Here is a 16,702-nt window from a genome sequence, read left to right as displayed (position 1 = left end):
CAGCCTCTTTATTTTATTTTTCATTCGTTGCTCACCATGACAACGTAATATATGAGCCCTGAGAGACTAGAAGTGCATAACTATTTAAAATTTTGTATTTGATCTTTCATTGTATGCTTCCAAACATTCATGATCTATTTTTTTCAACCCTCTTCAGTGTCTCCAAATACTCCAGTTTTCAACTGCAATATACAATAATCAGAAAAACATCTTAGCTGTGATTCTGGATAACAGTTTACACAACCAGTCTTACAGTATTTTTGTAATCCATTAATAATTACTTGCTCCTGTAAAAGAAAAGAAACAAGCCAACACACTTTCAACATCTGCTTTTTCAATTTTTGTTTTGAGTTCTGTTGGATGTCTCTGTATTCCTTCATACATGACTAATAGAAGTGATACAAGACTAATAGGAAACATAACTGCAACTTCACTTACGGTTGGTTTCAGTTAACAGATGGTCTTTAAACTATCCAACATAAAAGCACACGTTTTAGAAAAACTGACCTCAAAACTGCTTCATAAAATAAAGTATTTCAAACTTTTTTCAAAGCTTTAGGATCTTTCAAGAGACTACAGAATAAGAGGTCCCAGGGTTTGGGGTGGTTTTTTTGTTTGTTTGTTTGTTTTTTAAAAAGACTTTATAATTCCCAACTTTAAATATCAGAGACTAAAGGTTTTACAATACGATAAGTATCAGAAGTAACATATACAGCTTTATGAAAAGGTGGGCCTCCCGGACTAAATCATTTTTGCTTTGTTTCAAATGCCAACATAAAATTACAGTGAAGAGATCTGAAAAATCACTTTGCTACAGAAGATGGCCATGAGAGGTCAACCAAAGATTTAGTTTTCCATAAGCTGGTAAAGCAGTTACAGTGGGGTCTTCTGGCTGTCGTAACAGCTGCTTCCTTCTGAATAAGTAACTATTATAAGTCAGCCAACAAGAAACAGCATCTTTAGTTTCTTAGTGATACGCTTTCAGGGGCATACAAATTAGAGTGATTATAGTAAACTTCTACCTCCAAAATATTTAATGTAGAATACAGTGAAGAATCATTTGTCCCCTATGCATCTTATACTTAGGGCTGATAAATAGGTTTGGTAAGACTTGTAAACATTGTTATGCATTTTGTATTCTGACAATACCGCTCCACATTTGCCCTGTTCTAGCACTGCTATCTCTAACTCTGCTACTGGCCACAGTCAAAAAAGCGTACTAGGCCGGATACACTGATGGTCTTTCATTTTGTTCACGTAATAACACATTTAAAAGCTGTGTGATAACTTTACTATAAGTGCAATCTGCTTACAGCATTACTTTTCTTAAAACTATCTACAAAAGAAACCAGGAATAAAACCAAATGAGCAGCTATTGTCCAAAGCATCTGCCAAGCCCATCCATCACATATTTTGTATAATTTCGGGACAAATAGGCACTACTGTAGGAAATACATAGCACTGTAGTTATATGGGCACCGTAGCATGGTACTGATTTAAGTATGGACAAGGTTTAATGCCTCTGTCCTTTTTCAGATTCACTCTTGCATACATTAGGATCAAAGCCCAATTGAAGTCAAAAGCAATTTCACATTAAACTTTACATTAGGTACGAAAGATTATTATGCTCAAAATCATAAGGTATTTTTTGGAAGTCTGTTCTCCTACTTGTGTAATAACATTGACCAGCTGAGCATAACTGGATTTCATTGATGGCTAATGACCACAGATGCATCTCTCTTCCAGGAAGAGACTGTAGGTGGCAGCATTTTTATATAGCAGTGTCTGTTTTGGGGGTTTTTTTTGTTTGTTTGGGGGTTTTTAATATTCACATTTGGGTAATGTTCATTTTTTGTCAGATTCTGAGCCCCTTGCTCACATACACAGATATTTACTTTTGCAAGCAGTTCCTACAACACAACTATGTCTGTTAATTAAGTGCCCACAAAAGCCATTGCTATTTCAGTCTACAAAAGAAGATAAATTTTTCTATCCACCAAAATAAAAGAACATTCAAAATCATTCAAATACAAGTTTAAAAACACATTAAGAGCTGAAGTTTGCAAAATACCACTATGCCTTAGCAGCATGGCTCTATTTTAAATAGAGTATTTTTATTACATCTTATCTAGAATTCCTTCAGTTTTGCAAATAGGTATATGATCACCTTTTAATCCACTTAAAAAAAAAAAGTAAGAATTAGCACTGGAAAAAAAGTTAGCAACTAAACCAAAGTTGAAAGTTTCTGTCTTTAAGACGATCTGTTTTTCCAGATGCATCATCAGCATCTGCATGTTAGCAATTTTTCATTATTTAGAAATGGAGTATTACAGGAACACAGCCAAAGTACAAGCCAAGGAGTCCAACACACACATTTTTAAAAAATAGGGAATGTGTCTTGGTTATAGAACAAAAGAACTCATTTTATCACTTGGCTTTACCGCTTCAGAAAATGGCTCCTGGTGTGCTGAACTCCATGATAAATGTGCCCCCTCTAGATCTTTATTGCCCTTGTAAATCAAAGGGCTGACAGCAGTTAATAAGAAAGCTTTTGAGTGGTTTTGAAGTTTTGCTTTGTACAAATAAAATCTCATATTAAAGAATTTGCTAGTCCTCAAGGTGTGGAAAAATGAGTATGACTGGAACCTGTTGGGTTTTTTTTTTTTTTTTTTAACTATTTGTTTCCTCTACTTTCAAAAAAAAAACTTTTTATAGCAAAAGCACCAGATTAAAATACGTAAATCATACTGGATTGAAATATAAAAATTAATAACTAAGTCACTGACTCTAAATTTAAAAAGTTAGTATCTTTTTGTCATTCAGATGCCTTATGGTTTTGGCCAGAAAACCAGAATCAGAAGCAGACAATAAAAAAAAGGCAGGATTTTTCCACAATTTTATATTCGACATTGACCACGCTTCTATGATGAATTTTTAGTCAAAAAAAATGCTGATTCCATATTCAGAAATTATCAGTCAAAATTCCACTATGATGCTATCATATGAAGGATAAGATTATTTGCGTTACCAGCCCACATGTCCAGACAAAAGTTTAAAGTCTGATGACGGAAACTACTGCAACATTCACAGATGGTGAAGTCCTGGTAAGGAGTGTAAGCCTTACTCGAATGTGTACCTTTTGGTACAGTGACGGCACACTACAGGGAAACAAAGAAACAAATGACTGTAACATAAATATTTAAAGATCAGACTGTAAAGAAAAAACAGATCAATTTATAATTTCTGATAAATTAAACTACTTTTTAAGATGACATTCTAGAACAGACAGTTGGAGAATACTATTATTACTCAATTCTGCAAATCTTTAGAAGCAAACTGATACATACTTTGAGGTTTAGATTTTTATACATAGTACTAAGCGCACTCTTGAGGGCATTATGCCTTCAGTATACGGCATTAGCATTTCACTGAATTACAGTTCAACTAAAACTAATTACAACTAAAGCTTTCTGCTTTCCTTTCATGGCTTGTATTATCCCTGTTCAATTCCAGGCAGTATCATTCCTCCTAAAACCGTATACAGCACAACCTAGTCAAGAAAATCTAATACAAAACTGCAGCTATTTAGATAAAGCTAAACTTATAAATAAGAAAATAAATACATTTCCTGTTCAAATTGGTAGCACAAAGGTATTAGGTGACAAACTATCAACAGTTCAACAGAAAGCCTAGCTTCTCTTGAGAGGATTTTAAATACATTTTAGGAGGTATTTCAATGAAAGTAAGTATTAGAGAACATTGTCTCTAATCTATTTTCTCTATCCAGGAAAAATAAAGTAGGGATTTTCTTTAAAAACAAAAACAAATGTTAAAAGAGTATATTAATTTGTGTCATTTAGGATCCAAAACATCAGGCATCCATAATACTTCATAGCCGCATGGATCTTTTGTAGCCACAGTCCCAAGAATGTCACATATCAGTAGCACGCACTAGAAACTTACATAAAAAAGGCAAATCAGACTAAGTGTTACTGCCTTTTTCATGATTTACCCTCCTTGCTACACCTCCCTGCCTGCCCTGCCTACAGCCCATCATCACCTCACTTACACAATCTTTACTTCCCACACACTGTCCTTTCGGTAGGTGGAAAACCTCTATATCTGGGAGACTGGTGATAGGGAGAATCAAACCCTCTTCCAAAAGCACGGCTAGTGATCGACCAGCCACAGCTCCTTCTCACACAAGATGAAGAAATAGACATCAAGAGCTGTACATAAAGCAGGCAGTAGGTTAGGAGGGGGTAGCATAATGCAGTCATCCAAGCCTCTATGAACCTTTAAGTTGGTTTTGTAGGATGCTGGTATTTTCATTTAAAACACTAGTATGTTTCTAACTCTTATGGTGGGAAAGAACCCCTAGAAAGAGACAGTGAATGTATCCAGGGAATCTGTGCTTTATTTAGTCTGTAGATAATCCCACTCTTAGGTGATTTTTAACAATAAGGTTATCTGCATTTTTTTTTTCTGTTAACCTATTTAGAAATTTATTTTTCCCCTCCTCTAGTACTGACAGATGGAAAGAAGGCAAGATACCAGATGTCCCTCAGCCATGTTACCATAATTTCTGTAGGCAAGTATTAGTTAAATTAGAAAACAGTTGACAAGCAGAAGTTCCAAAGACTTCTGCTTGATGGAAGCTCAGAAAATGTGTCACCCATCTAATAAGGATTTAAACCTTACATGACACTGGACAGTTTACAGAAATAAAAAGCAAACTTCTTAAGTATCTACATTCTTCACAATTTGAAGAAAAATACTAATGCCCAACTGAACTACCACATTCCTGAAGTATGAGTCTGATCCCTGGCTTGAGAGAAGAGCACAGAACACAACACAGCAGATGTAGGAACTACCCAGAATCAGGGTACCAAGTTTTCTTCCTGCTAATGACACAACAGTTGACAGTGGCAGAGCTTGGTTTAGAAAAGCCTACAAAGATGTCCTTCTGTGTTATCCATACTGAAGAAACAAGAGTTGACACTGCCTAACAAATCAAAGGGTGCAAATATAGAGGAAAAAAGGGGGAATTCAGGAAAAAAAATCAACAGGCTGCACCATTCAAGACAGTGTTTGATTTTCTGCTAATAAACTATTATGAAACTTTATTTTTAATGGTTAGTCATATCCTATTCATTTATGTCATTTTTGTTATCTAGCTCAAATACAGCAGATGTCCACCTTCACACAGAGAGCATAACGTTTCTTTGTGATTGATTTCCCCCTTGAGGTTAAGGTCATTACTAGAGGAAGACTAGAGATTGGTTTTATATTTAAACTCATGAATTTGAATTTTAAACTATTTCATGCCAACTTATTCTTCTCATTTTTCAAGCCAGAAACTTGCTTTTATTAAACCTCTGAAAACAGCTGTAACTCTTCTACATTGGAGGTGGGAGAGGGGTTTTTTGGTGGGGGAAGGGAGGGAAAGAAAAAAAATAAACAATTAATGACAGAATCACTTGATTTTTCCATTTAAAGAACAAAATGAAGCTCCCCACTTTAGGTCAATCGCGAGGTGCTCTCTTACTGCTGAATCTGTCTAAACTTTGAATCTCAGCTCAGCAATCATGAGTCAAATCATATATAGGTATTGATGTTTGCCACTCTACAGTTAAATTACATCAAGCATCAATGCAATCAACTCATTAGCTGGTTTTTATTGTGCACAAACATTCATTACTTACTTTTCAATTCTTTGATTAAGCAACATATTGCCTGTATTCCCAGTCTACATCTACCAACTGATTAGCTCAATAATACTGATAATCTTCTCAAGTCAAAAGAGCTGGGAAGGAAAGTAACTGAAATCTCTATGAGCAGACTCAATTTACTCCTTTTGTGTATAACATCAATATACTACGCTACTAGCAATACAATCTGTCAAATGAAATTTCAAATGTGCTAAGTTAGAGAGTAATTTTAACAAAAAATCACAGCAGGTCATTAAAATGTCCCTTAATTGTCTCTAGATTGTACTCCGTTATCATTCAACAACCTTCCTGGCATGCGGAGATTTTAAATCTCTCCTGACTGATATAAGAACCAAGAAGAGAATTGAAGTGTGATTGTCACATACAGAGTCTGAATGCCAAAGGTCAAAATAGCTTACTGGTACGCTGGCCCACTGCTCCAAATTTTATATCTTTTCTGTCCCTTGGTTATTGCCTGACATGATTTAACAACTGTAATTCCTTATTTAACGATGTCAAAGGTTTTTAGGAAATTGACTGTATTTCACCAACGATATATTTCTTCTTGATTACAGAGTGGTTAAAATGATTTTAAACCAAGACAGCAAAATAAAGCAGTAATAAAATCAATAAAAGGTGCTTAAAACATTCCTTCTATTAGGTAATGGCATTTAAAATATCCGTAGCTTGTAACTGCACTTAGGATATGCCCAAAAATCAATGAGCTAAATTACTTATTGAACTAGTTAATTTGAACATTGAGTTTTATATGTATATTGATAAAACAAGCTACAAAATACTAGCTCTGCTTGAATTTCATGGTCAGATGTCTCCCTCTGCTGGTAAAAAAAAAAAAAAAAAAAAAAAAAACACTATACTACTTCTACCAGAAATAAAAAAATAAAACCAAAATTAACAGATGTAACCTCTAAAAATTCCACAAGATGTCGCCAATTCTTGTAAAGTCTGTAAGTTGCAGCAGATTTCAGCAGAAGCAGCAATACAAACCTTTAGATGTCACCCAGAATATTGTCATTTGGTCAGAGCTAAGAAATATATAAAAACACAGAGTATTATACAGGAAAAGTGAAGAAAATAAAAAGACCTCATAATGCTTTAGAATGGCGAGAATAACCACAAAATCTGCTAGTATTTTTCCCCTCAGCATCACCTCCATAGTAGATTCAGGAGTAAACCCCTTAGGTCCCCCCCCCCTTTTTTTTTTCTGCTAAAGTACAAAAGACAAATTATGTGTGTGCTAATTTGTACTCCAGAGGTAGGAAAGGCTCAGTACAAAGACTCGCTAAGCATTAGACTTAGTTCAACCTCTGAGAATTTTCAGTTTCTCCGTCCCCCCCCCCCCCCCCCCCCCAGGACAGTTCGCCACCCACCACGCTGACGGCGGTTGTTGCCTGTAAGAACGGATCAACCTAATCTGATGCCCGCTGAAGAGAGCTAACGCCCCGAGCGGTGGCAGCAGTATCTCCCCACTCGAGATGCTTGCAGCTATGGTACTGAGCATCCTGACGTTACTCAGGGAGCCGAAGCAAGTAAGGTAACCGAGCATTCAGGCGAGGCTGCGACAACTCCCAGAGCTGCGGAGGCGGCAGGAAGTTTCCATCAACTCCCTCGGCTCCCCCCCGGTGCGGGGGCAGCACCCCGCTCCCTACGCCGCGCTCTCACCCCTCAAATGTCGGGGCGGCGAGGGGAAGCTCCTGACAACCGGGGCTGCCTCGCTTCCCCCCGGGCGAGCCCGGGCTGACGGGCGGCGCCGGGCCGGGTTCGAGCACGGTCGCCCAGGCCCTGCGCTCGCAGCCCCGCCCGCCCCGGCGCGCCGCTGCGGGGCCGCAGGACGAGGGGCCCTCGCCAGGCTGCGAGGGGCTGTGGCGGGGCCCGGGGCGGGGGCAGGCGGCGCCGCCTCGGTGCTTCGTGAGGGACGAGGCCGGGCCCTGTGAGGGCGGGGGGAGGGGGGGAGCGCCTTCCCCCGCCCTCAGCACCCCGCTGGCGGGAACCGCCGCGGCTCAGCGGGGCCCGGCTGTAAGGAGGGCGGCGGCAGCACCCCCCGGGCCCCGGAAAAGGGCCTCCCCGCCTCTCTGCGCCTCACCTCCGGGCGCCACGACCTCACTTCCCCAAGATGGTGCCGCGCCGCCGACAGCGGGGATGCCCCTTCCCAAGATGGCGGCGGCGCCCCCCGTCCGCCTCCGACCTCGCCAAGATGGTGCCCGCCGCTCCTCCCGCTTCCGCCCGTGACCTCGCCAAGATGGCGCCCGGCCGCCGCTCCTCCCGCTTCCGCCCGTGACCTCGCCAAGATGGCGTGCGTGGGCACCGCCCCCGAGCGGGGCAGGCTGGGAGCGCGGCGGCGGCGGCGGGGGCCTGGTGCTGCGGGGAGCGGGCCGAGCCGGACCGGGCCGGGCCGAGCCGGGCCGAGCGGAGCGGAGCGGGCGCGGGCGCGGGCAGGCGCCATGCCGGAGCTGGCGGTGGAGCGCGTGGTGGTGCACCCGCTGGTGCTGCTCAGCGTCGTCGATCACTTCAACCGGTGAGGCCCGGGCGCCGCGCTGAGTCACCGACCCGGCCGGCGGCGGCGGCCGCGCTGAGGCGGGACCGGACGGGACGGGACGGGACGGGGCCGCCGCGCTGGGGCTCGCCGCCCGCTCACGGCTTTTCCCTTCAGCATAGGCAAGGTCGGCAACCAGAAGCGAGTCGTCGGCGTGCTGCTGGGCTCCTGGCAGAAGAAGATCCTGGACGTGTCCAACAGCTTCGCGGGTGAGCCCGGCCGCCGGCGCGGGGGGCTGCGCCCGCTCCCGCGGGCGTCGAGCGGGCGACGCCGCCTCGGCGCGCTGCGTCGAGGCCGGGGCCTCGCGCGTGCCCGTGCTCAGCGCTGCAGCCGCGCTCCCTCGCTCCCGCAACGCAGCCGGCCCGTCACTGCAGCGTAGATACGTCCACCGGGAGACCCAGGTTATCGCATCAAACGCTTACGCACACCAACCCGGCGTAAATCTGGATGGGGGGAGGTTTTTTTTCCCCTGATGCTTTCTGTTGTCCCCGGAGGACAGCCTTCAAAATCCCCTGCCTTTCTTCGCTTCGTTGTAAAGCCAGTGTTGTCATTATGAGAAATCCTCTGTCCCAGAAATCCCACCAATATTGCAGTTTAGTTTATGCAACGTAATGCTGCGGGATGGCTTAAGCTGATCTAAGTGCTGTCTCCTCTAGCAGCCAAAGATATCCTAAAACACGGTCTTCATATGAACATTTCCAGGATGGAATTTGGATTCTTAAACATTAATGTTTTGTTTTATCTCTTAGTACCTTTTGATGAGGACGATAAGGATGATACTGTGTGGTTTCTAGACCATGACTATCTGGAGAACATGTATGGGATGTTTAAGAAAGTCAATGGTAAGTTTGGGTTTTCCTGGAGCAATGGACATATTCTGAGAAACTTTTATCAGTATGAGAAAGAGAATTCATAGTAAGGTGGGAAACGAATAGCTCCTGTAAGAAGCTACTTCATGCTAATCCTTGCATGGACTCACTTTGTATTACTGGTATTTTTTTCATGAGTTAATTTGTGCAAATAGTTTGTGTTCTTAACACGTTCATTTATACCTCATGAATTTTCTCAAGTATCTTTATAATTACTCAGATTTCAAAATTGTGATTATTTCTACAGAGTTTAAAATCTTTTCTCCTGTGTGGTCCTTTCTATATAGATGTGTCCTGAAATTACTTTTGCACAAATTACAAATTTTAGACATTGCAAACTTTCACTTGAAATAATAATTTCATTTACTCTTTGGTACTGGTTTAAAAAGTGTCTTCGCTGTTTAGTTTGAGACTTTGGAGCTGAATGTTTAGTCACAACTGTAGTTCCTATGAATTTTCTCAGCCCTGGGAGCAAATGTTGTTCTCAAAACAGTTTGTATTTCTAGAATTCCTGCATCCATAGATATTGAAGCTGCAAGCTGACGAATTATATTATCTGCAAAATTGTATAAATTACATGAAATATTGTAATTTACTAAAGATACTAGAAGTATCTTTATATGTGTAAAGAGTAGTAATGCATCTTTGTCACTAGCCGTGTCATTATCTTGCCTATATAGATTAGTTTTCCCCTGCTTTACACTCATTTTCCACAGACATCAGATTTTCCCCCTTGATTTGCTAATTCAGTCTCTGTGTGTAAATCTTTCTACTGTTTTACTGTACGGTGCTGATTTAGAATCCTTTTTTGTTTTGCTTAGCTAGAGAAAGAATAGTTGGATGGTACCACACAGGCCCTAAGCTGCACAAGAATGACATTGCCATCAATGAACTGATGAAGAGATACTGTCCTAACTCTGTAAGTGCTAAACTTGTAACTTTTCTTTTTCTTCTGAATGGGATGCCTTAGGAACCCTTAGCCCCCCCTCCCCTTGTTATTGGTAATACAGAATGTTAAAGACTGGTAGCTGTAAAGTGATTGAGAAACTCTGATTAAAATCTTCTGAAATAGCTAATAGATACCTTCTTTTTTATGGTTGAGTTTAACATTTCTAAGCAGCCAGCGTGCCATTGCTATAGAACGGAGAGTTGACTTCAGCATTTTTGTTCTAGTCCTTGAAATATACCTGTTTTCCTGAAATACTTATTTTTTTTCATAAGGTATTAGTGATTATTGATGTGAAACCAAAGGATCTGGGGTTGCCCACAGAAGCTTATATTTCAGTTGAAGAAGTACACGATGTAAGTATTTAACATACCTTTCAGTCTTTTCCGAAGAAAAGGGTTTGTGTTGAAAGGATTGTCTTATTTTCTGGGAGGTACACATCCCATGGCATCTAGCGGCTTTTAAAGTTTTAGGGGACTGCAGGCGCTAAAGAGGACCTGTGGCTGTCAGGCCAAATTTTCTAAAACCAGAGTGCATACGAATGCAAGCCTGTTTAGTTAAAGCTTTCATCCATCAATGCTCTTGAAAGAAAAGCAGTGTTTTACAGTTTGACCTGAGGAATTCCACAGCTTTGTGGTTATTGTTACGGTTCAGATGCTTCTTACCTGTTTCTGTCATGTCTGCAGCCATGCAAAAAGTCAAATCGTGGTGCTTCTAAGATGTCGCTTTTACATGTCAGCCTGTTTGCAGAAGTATTCCAAGTAGCTGCAAGCTTATTTATTTGTTTACCAGCTAGTGTTGAATAAGTAGGTCGCACAGGAGCAGCACTTGTTAATCACTTGCAACCACTGTGCACGCAGGCAGCGTACAGTCGTAAGTCAGCTTTAGCTTTTCTTTCACAGTTGTCTGATTTCATACATTCTGGAGATCTATGAAGGATTTTGATTCTCTTGCCTGTCTGAGGCCCTTGCTAGAGTGAACAGCTGTTGCTAGTATTACAAATCTTACATATGTAGGATTTGTTCTTAGTTCTGTGAATTCGTGATAGTCTCAGTAGTGCTTTCTGTTTATGACTGTGTACTGGTCCAAGTAATGGTTTTGCAAACACCATTGGCTTTGAAACCACCACCAAGTGGGTAAAGCTCATCCTCAGTAATTCAGCCTGTAAATCTCTTAAATTTCTGTCTTAGTCTTTACTGTATAAATTGTAATTTGAATTACATTGCTCCATATTTGTATTTCTTTCTGGAACTGCGTGTGTGCTTGCAACTTGCTGAGAGTAAGTATCAGAATGACAAAAGGTATCCCAAAATATAGTAAGGTTGTATCAGGAAAGAAAGTAGTTATTAGGTTTAGTAAGGCTTTCCGTATTCTATCCACCAGCACATAAACTTGCAAAAAATATCTTAATTGAAAGTTATGCAGAGCCCAGGAAAGAAGAAAGCAACTCTGGACATGTGACAATTGGTAATGCTAGTTAAACCAAGAAAACTCAAACTGGAGTCTTCTCTGATTTCTTGTAGACTATATATAACTAGTTTGCTAGATTCACTAACATAGTTTCTTAAGTATCTTATCTAAAATGGCATGTTTTAAAAAGGCACTGCGATTCACTTATAAATGTCTTGTCTTACTTGTGTACTTCAGTCCCCTAATACTCTGCTTTGTCATATTTTTTCTACTGTCTCTTCCAGATCTTGCAAATCCAGGTTTCAGTAAATCTTAGCCTTTACATTGTTTGAACAGTGTCCATCGTTTACGTGCGAGACACCTGATACTGGCTAGCATTCATGTATCTGAGGACCTGTAGTCAGCTATTTGCTTGTATCTAACCTTGTCTCTTCATATTCCTGCACCTCAAAGGATGGCACTCCAACCTCCAAGACATTTGAACATGTGACCAGTGAAATTGGAGCAGAAGAAGCAGAGGAAGTTGGTGTTGAACACTTGTTACGGTAAGCATTTTTAAAATTAAAACTTTCTCATAAAACTAGCATAAGCAGTGCCAGCTTCCTGGAGGAAAAACAGATCTTGTTAAACATGCTACTTAAATTTTAAAAGAGTATTAATTTAGCATCTTGCTTATCATATTCAATCATTGCTAGTGAAATGTGTGATTACTTACTGAAATTTCATCAGATCATGAAAGCTGCAATTAACTGTATCAAAGCCTCAGAGGATTGCATTGTTTGGACCTGTTCCAAGCCACTGTACATTTCTCAGAGCAGTATTAAATGAAGTATTGCTGATATATCTGTAGCTGACATATTAGCAAAGATTTCCTGTCCAAAAAAGAATAGTCACCTGGTACAAACTGTATAGTTGTTTCATCTCTCAGGAATCCTGATGTTTTATTTCTATTCATCAGACTGGTGTTACTAATATTACTCCAAAGAGAATGTATACACACACAACAGGATACAACAAAGACCAGTGACCTATTAGATCTACTTTCTGAGTGCACAAGAGGAGATCAGTTTGTTATCACTCTTTGACTTGAAGCATTCAGTTTAATTGTACTTCATCTGTACTTCAAATAGTACTTATATTTTTAAGCTAGAAAAACCTATTAATAAATGTGCAAAGTAACATTCTAATACTGATTCTTTCTGCTGTGGGTGTTTCAGAGACATCAAGGATACAACAGTGGGCACTCTGTCCCAGCGGATCACAAATCAGGTCCATGGTTTGAAGGGACTGAACTCCAAGCTTCTGGACATCAGGAGCTACTTAGAGAAAGTAGCCATGGGCAAGCTACCCATCAATCACCAGATCATTTACCATCTTCAGGATGTCTTCAACCTGCTACCAGATGTCAACCTGCAAGAGTTTGTCAAGGCCTTTTATCTGAAGACCAATGACCAGATGGTGGTAGTTTATTTGGCTTCTCTTATCCGTTCTGTGGTTGCCCTGCACAACCTCATTAACAACAAGATTGCTAATAGGGATGCAGAGAAGAAAGAGGGACAAGAAAAAGAAGAAAGCAAAAAGGAGAGGAAAGATGAGAAGGAAAAAGACAAGGAGAAGAGTGATGTTAAGAAAGATGAGAAAAAGGAGAAAAAGTAAAATGTGTAGGGTTTTTTATTTGTAAATTAAAAATCTTGTAAACTAATCATTTTGCTGCTGGATTCTTTTCCCTTGTTGGAAAGATCAAAGTGCTCTGCTTTCTCGTATTTTGATACTTGCTTTCTGTGCTCATCATAAATAGTTGGATAGATCTGCACAGACTGGTGGCTGTCACAGCATACAGTCTTACTCTGGCAGTTTGATTCTTGCACTGAACAGGAAAGGAGTAAAAGGAAGGGCAACTTTTTTTTTTTTTTTAATTTAGTGCGGTGTGCTTCCAACCTCGCTGCCGTTGCTCGTCTCATTCTTCGATGATGTAGGCCAATAGCTGAACAAGTGCAACTGCATGGTGTGTTAAATTTCAGTACCTATACTTGTGTTACGTGGCATTGTATTTTCACTGGTGTAGGAAATCTGATTTTATTGGTATCTGCTCTTTTTTGAGCCAAGAAGGTTGTTAGAAGCAGCCAGGAAAGAAGAGGAAAAGGGATGTTGCTACTGTTGACCATTATCTTCCAGTTATGCGTTATCATGGGCTGGTACACTCTTTTGCTGTCTTTTCTATATGATCAGTGATGAGAACTGGTTGGCTGGTTTGTTATCTGAGACTTTAAAAAGAAGAGAAAAAAATGCAGCTATAAACTATACCCTGGCTGCTTAGGTGATGCTCTGCAGGCGTGATGGCACTTGGGGGAGGATAGAATCATGCTCCAGGAAGGGAGGGAAAGTTTTGCGGGGAGCTATGATGCTATGAAGAGCATCGCCTTTCCCATAAGACTAATGCATTACTGCATTTGTAATGAGTATTGTCATCTTTCAGGAATCATTTCGCTGCAATTAGCCCATTTTAGCTAACACAGAGCCAATATATTTAGTTCCTATCTATCAGCACAGTCCCAGGGCACCACTGTTGCAGTGCGCACACACAGATGACACGTTACTGCGTTTGAGGAGCTCTCGGAGCCTCTGGTGCAAATGAGCAAGCCCGGGTCACTGTGCGTGGAGGATGTCAGAGCCCAAGGTGTCAGGCTGAGCTCAAACAAACAGGGAAGCGTTTTCCTGGCAGGAGATACCCTGGCTGTGCTGGCAGTTAACCGGTGTGGTGGCACCAAATGTGGAGCTTGTCCCTGACCCAAGCGTCCCTCCGCCGTCACCCCTGGAGTGCAGGGAATCTGCTGCGGGTCCAACCTGCTTGTAGCAGCCCGGCTGCCTCCCTGCTCCGAAAGCGTGACGGTGGTGTGAAGATGTGCTGCTCCCAGCTCCAGGAAAGCCGGGGGGGGGGGGGGGCTGCTGCACTGCTTGCAGCAAACGAAGCATTTTCTTGGCACAAGCTGCACCAGTCTTGGCAACTGGTTACCACAGTACAGCACAGGTAAGAGCCTCGTGAAAAGTTTGTTTTTTTTGTTTTGTTTTTTGTTTTTTGTTTTGTTTTTTGTTTTGTTTTGTTTCTTTTTTAAGGAAAAGGCCTCCACCAGCAGAGACAGCTGCTACCAACCGAAGGCAGGCGGCACTTGCGGCATGCAGGGCTGCTCCCCCGCTGGGCAAGCCCTGGGGGCAGCTTGGGCGCTAGTTCTTGCTGGACCCTGCTGTGCTGAGCGCCTCGGTCTCGCTGATCCGCTGCTCGGCCCAGGGAGCCCCCGGCCCGCACAGGCGGCTGCCGCGGGGCCGCGCGAGCTCCCGCGCGTGCCGGGGCGCTGCCGGCTCCGAGAGGCCCCGGGGCTCCGCGCGGCGGCAGCTCGGCCCTGCCCAGGTTCCCCGGCGCGGGGTTTAGCGCCCAGCAAACCCCCGCTGTGTCCGCACACCAAAGCCGTGGCCCGGCCACGGCACCGTCCCAGAGGTGCTGGTCCCGTCCCCCCTCCGCCCCCAGCCGTGTCCCAGCTCCGCTGAGCCGTGTCCGTGCTTGGCACCCTGGAGCCACAGTCCCGGCACACCGGAGCCATGTACAGCCCGTGGCCACCTCCAGCTGCGTCTGGCCTGGGCACCTCGAGCCACATCCCAACCTCAACCCCCCCCCCCCCCCCCCCAACCCCCGGCTGCATCCCAACCCTGGTGCCCCCCCCCCAGCCAAGTCACACCCCAGCTCCAGCCACATCTCATCCCTGGCCCCTCGGGCCGTGTCCCACCCCAGCACCCCGAGCTGCATCCACAGCCCTGTCCCTGCACGCAGCAGCCGGCTTGAGCATCCCCCTGCTGCATCCCGCTTCTGCCGGCTCCGTGTTTGCCCCCGCTGCGGTTTCGGTTTGTGCTTGCCCCCCCCCCCCCCCCCCAAGCACCCCTTCCACAGCTGAGCCTGGATGCAGCTCGCTGCACCACCACCCCCCCGCACCCCAGGAGCGGCCGCCAGCCCCAGCGGGTGCCAGAGCCGTTCCCGGCGTCGGAGCGCGGAGGCGCTGGGCCCCACGGCGCGGTGCAGCCACGGGCAGCCGGAGCGCAGCAGCCGCTCGTCCTTTATTGCACGAGACCGTGGCGCCGCCGGGCAGGACGGTGCAGTACAAAACTATCCGCCAAACGCAACTGCCGGGCCCGGGCTCCACGGGCTTCGCCTATGTACAGGTATCTACAGAGCGTCCCCACGCACGCGCGGAGCGTCCCGCGGCCGGCGGGAGGGCTGGAGCCGCGCGGCCGGGCAGGACGCAGCACCCCATCCCGGCTCCCCCGCCCCTTCGCTGGGTGCAGGATGGGGCCCACGCACACGCTTTCGGGAGCGGCTAGGAGGCAGCTGAAAGTCATTTCCCCTCCACCCGGCACTGTTAAGACACCATGAGAAGCCAGAAAAAATTTAGGTGACAAGAACTGCACCTAAACTCGGTCCCATTTTCAGTGCACCTAGGAAAAGCCCCAGCCCGGCTCCTGGCAGAGCTGCTGCCGCAGGGCCGCCCCGAGCCCCTCGCGAAGGCACGGGGCGCAGCGAGCGCACCGGCCGAAACGCGCAGGGCTGCAGCAAAGCGCCGGGTTCGTCTCCGTGTTTGCACTCGCCGGCGGTCGGCCAGACCCTGTTCGTGTCCGTTTGCAGAGGGAGCGGGCGCGAGTGCACCGCCGGCCCGGTGCGGGGGTCTCGCCCCTCCTGCGGGCAGGGACCAGCCGCGGGGAGCAGAGGGGAGCGCGGCGCCCCGGGGCCATCCCCGCTCCCGGCGGGGCGAGGGGCAACCGCGGCCCGGCGCTGCGGTCGCCGCTTCGTCCGCGCGCGGCCGCGTCCCGCCGCCCCGCGCCCCCCGTCCGGCCCCGGCTTCGCTCGGGCGGGGAGACGCGGACGCCTCTTCGCGGGGCGGCGCGGGGGCAGCGGGGAAGGGCTCGGCGCCGGCTGCGCGGCGGCAGAGGGGGACGCGCAGCGCGCCCCGGGGCCTCCCCGTCCCGGGCACGGCCGGCGCTGCCGGGAAAGCACCGAGCTCCGTCACTCCTGGCCGAAGCCTTCCGTCTCCTCGATGGCATAGAGCAGCTTCTCCTTCAGCTGTTCGTAGCTCTTGTAGGGAGGGAGATCCAGGCGGTTAAAGCTGGTGAGACAACGAAGGCCGTGAACACGAGGGCGACGCGCGGCTCCGTCCACGGCCCCCCGCCC

The 16,702-nt window shown here is 45.2% G+C and overlaps 2 protein-coding genes across 6 annotated transcripts in view; one reads left to right on the top strand and one right to left on the bottom strand.

The window, feature by feature from the left end:
- Positions 1-8,069: 8,069 nt before the first annotated feature.
- On the top strand, positions 8,070-13,192 carry PSMD7 (proteasome 26S subunit, non-ATPase 7). The gene is made up of 7 exons (XM_062586742.1): positions 8,070-8,247; positions 8,383-8,474; positions 9,015-9,107; positions 9,956-10,053; positions 10,356-10,436; positions 11,944-12,035; positions 12,708-13,192. The coding sequence occupies exons 1-7, from the start codon at positions 8,174-8,176 to the stop codon at positions 13,144-13,146; spliced, it is 969 nt and encodes a 322-aa protein (XP_062442726.1). The 5' UTR covers positions 8,070-8,173; the 3' UTR covers positions 13,147-13,192.
- Positions 13,193-15,576: 2,384 nt separating this feature from the next.
- WWP2 (WW domain containing E3 ubiquitin protein ligase 2) overlaps positions 15,577-16,702 on the bottom strand; it is a 49,127-nt gene continuing 48,001 nt past the window's right edge. For all 5 annotated transcript variants that reach the window (XM_062586079.1, XM_062586081.1, XM_062586082.1 and 2 more), the window contains one exon: positions 15,577-16,637. In XM_062586079.1, coding sequence (XP_062442063.1) covers positions 16,538-16,637 — 100 coding nt within the window. In that variant the 3' untranslated portion in view covers positions 15,577-16,537. The remainder of the gene's footprint in view (positions 16,638-16,702) is intronic.

The sequence above is a fragment of the Rhea pennata genome, chromosome 13, assembly GCF_028389875.1.
Source record: "Rhea pennata isolate bPtePen1 chromosome 13, bPtePen1.pri, whole genome shotgun sequence".
NCBI classification, from domain to species: domain Eukaryota; kingdom Metazoa; phylum Chordata; class Aves; order Rheiformes; family Rheidae; genus Rhea; species Rhea pennata.
The sequence above is the reverse complement of the archived record's forward strand: the minus strand, read 5'-3'. Positions and strand labels throughout refer to the sequence as shown.

Bases quoted from the DNA above. Each gene is read 5' to 3' on its own strand.
- PSMD7 (XM_062586742.1), top strand. From the start codon at position 8,174: ATGCCGGAGCTGGCGGTGGAGCGCGTGGTGGTGCACCCGCTGGTGCTG. The intron at 8,475-9,014 runs GTGAGCCCGGCC...TTTATCTCTTAG, and splicing joins CGTGTCCAACAGCTTCGCGG to TACCTTTTGATGAGGACGAT. The intron at 12,036-12,707 runs GTAAGCATTTTT...TGGGTGTTTCAG, and splicing joins GGTGTTGAACACTTGTTACG to AGACATCAAGGATACAACAG.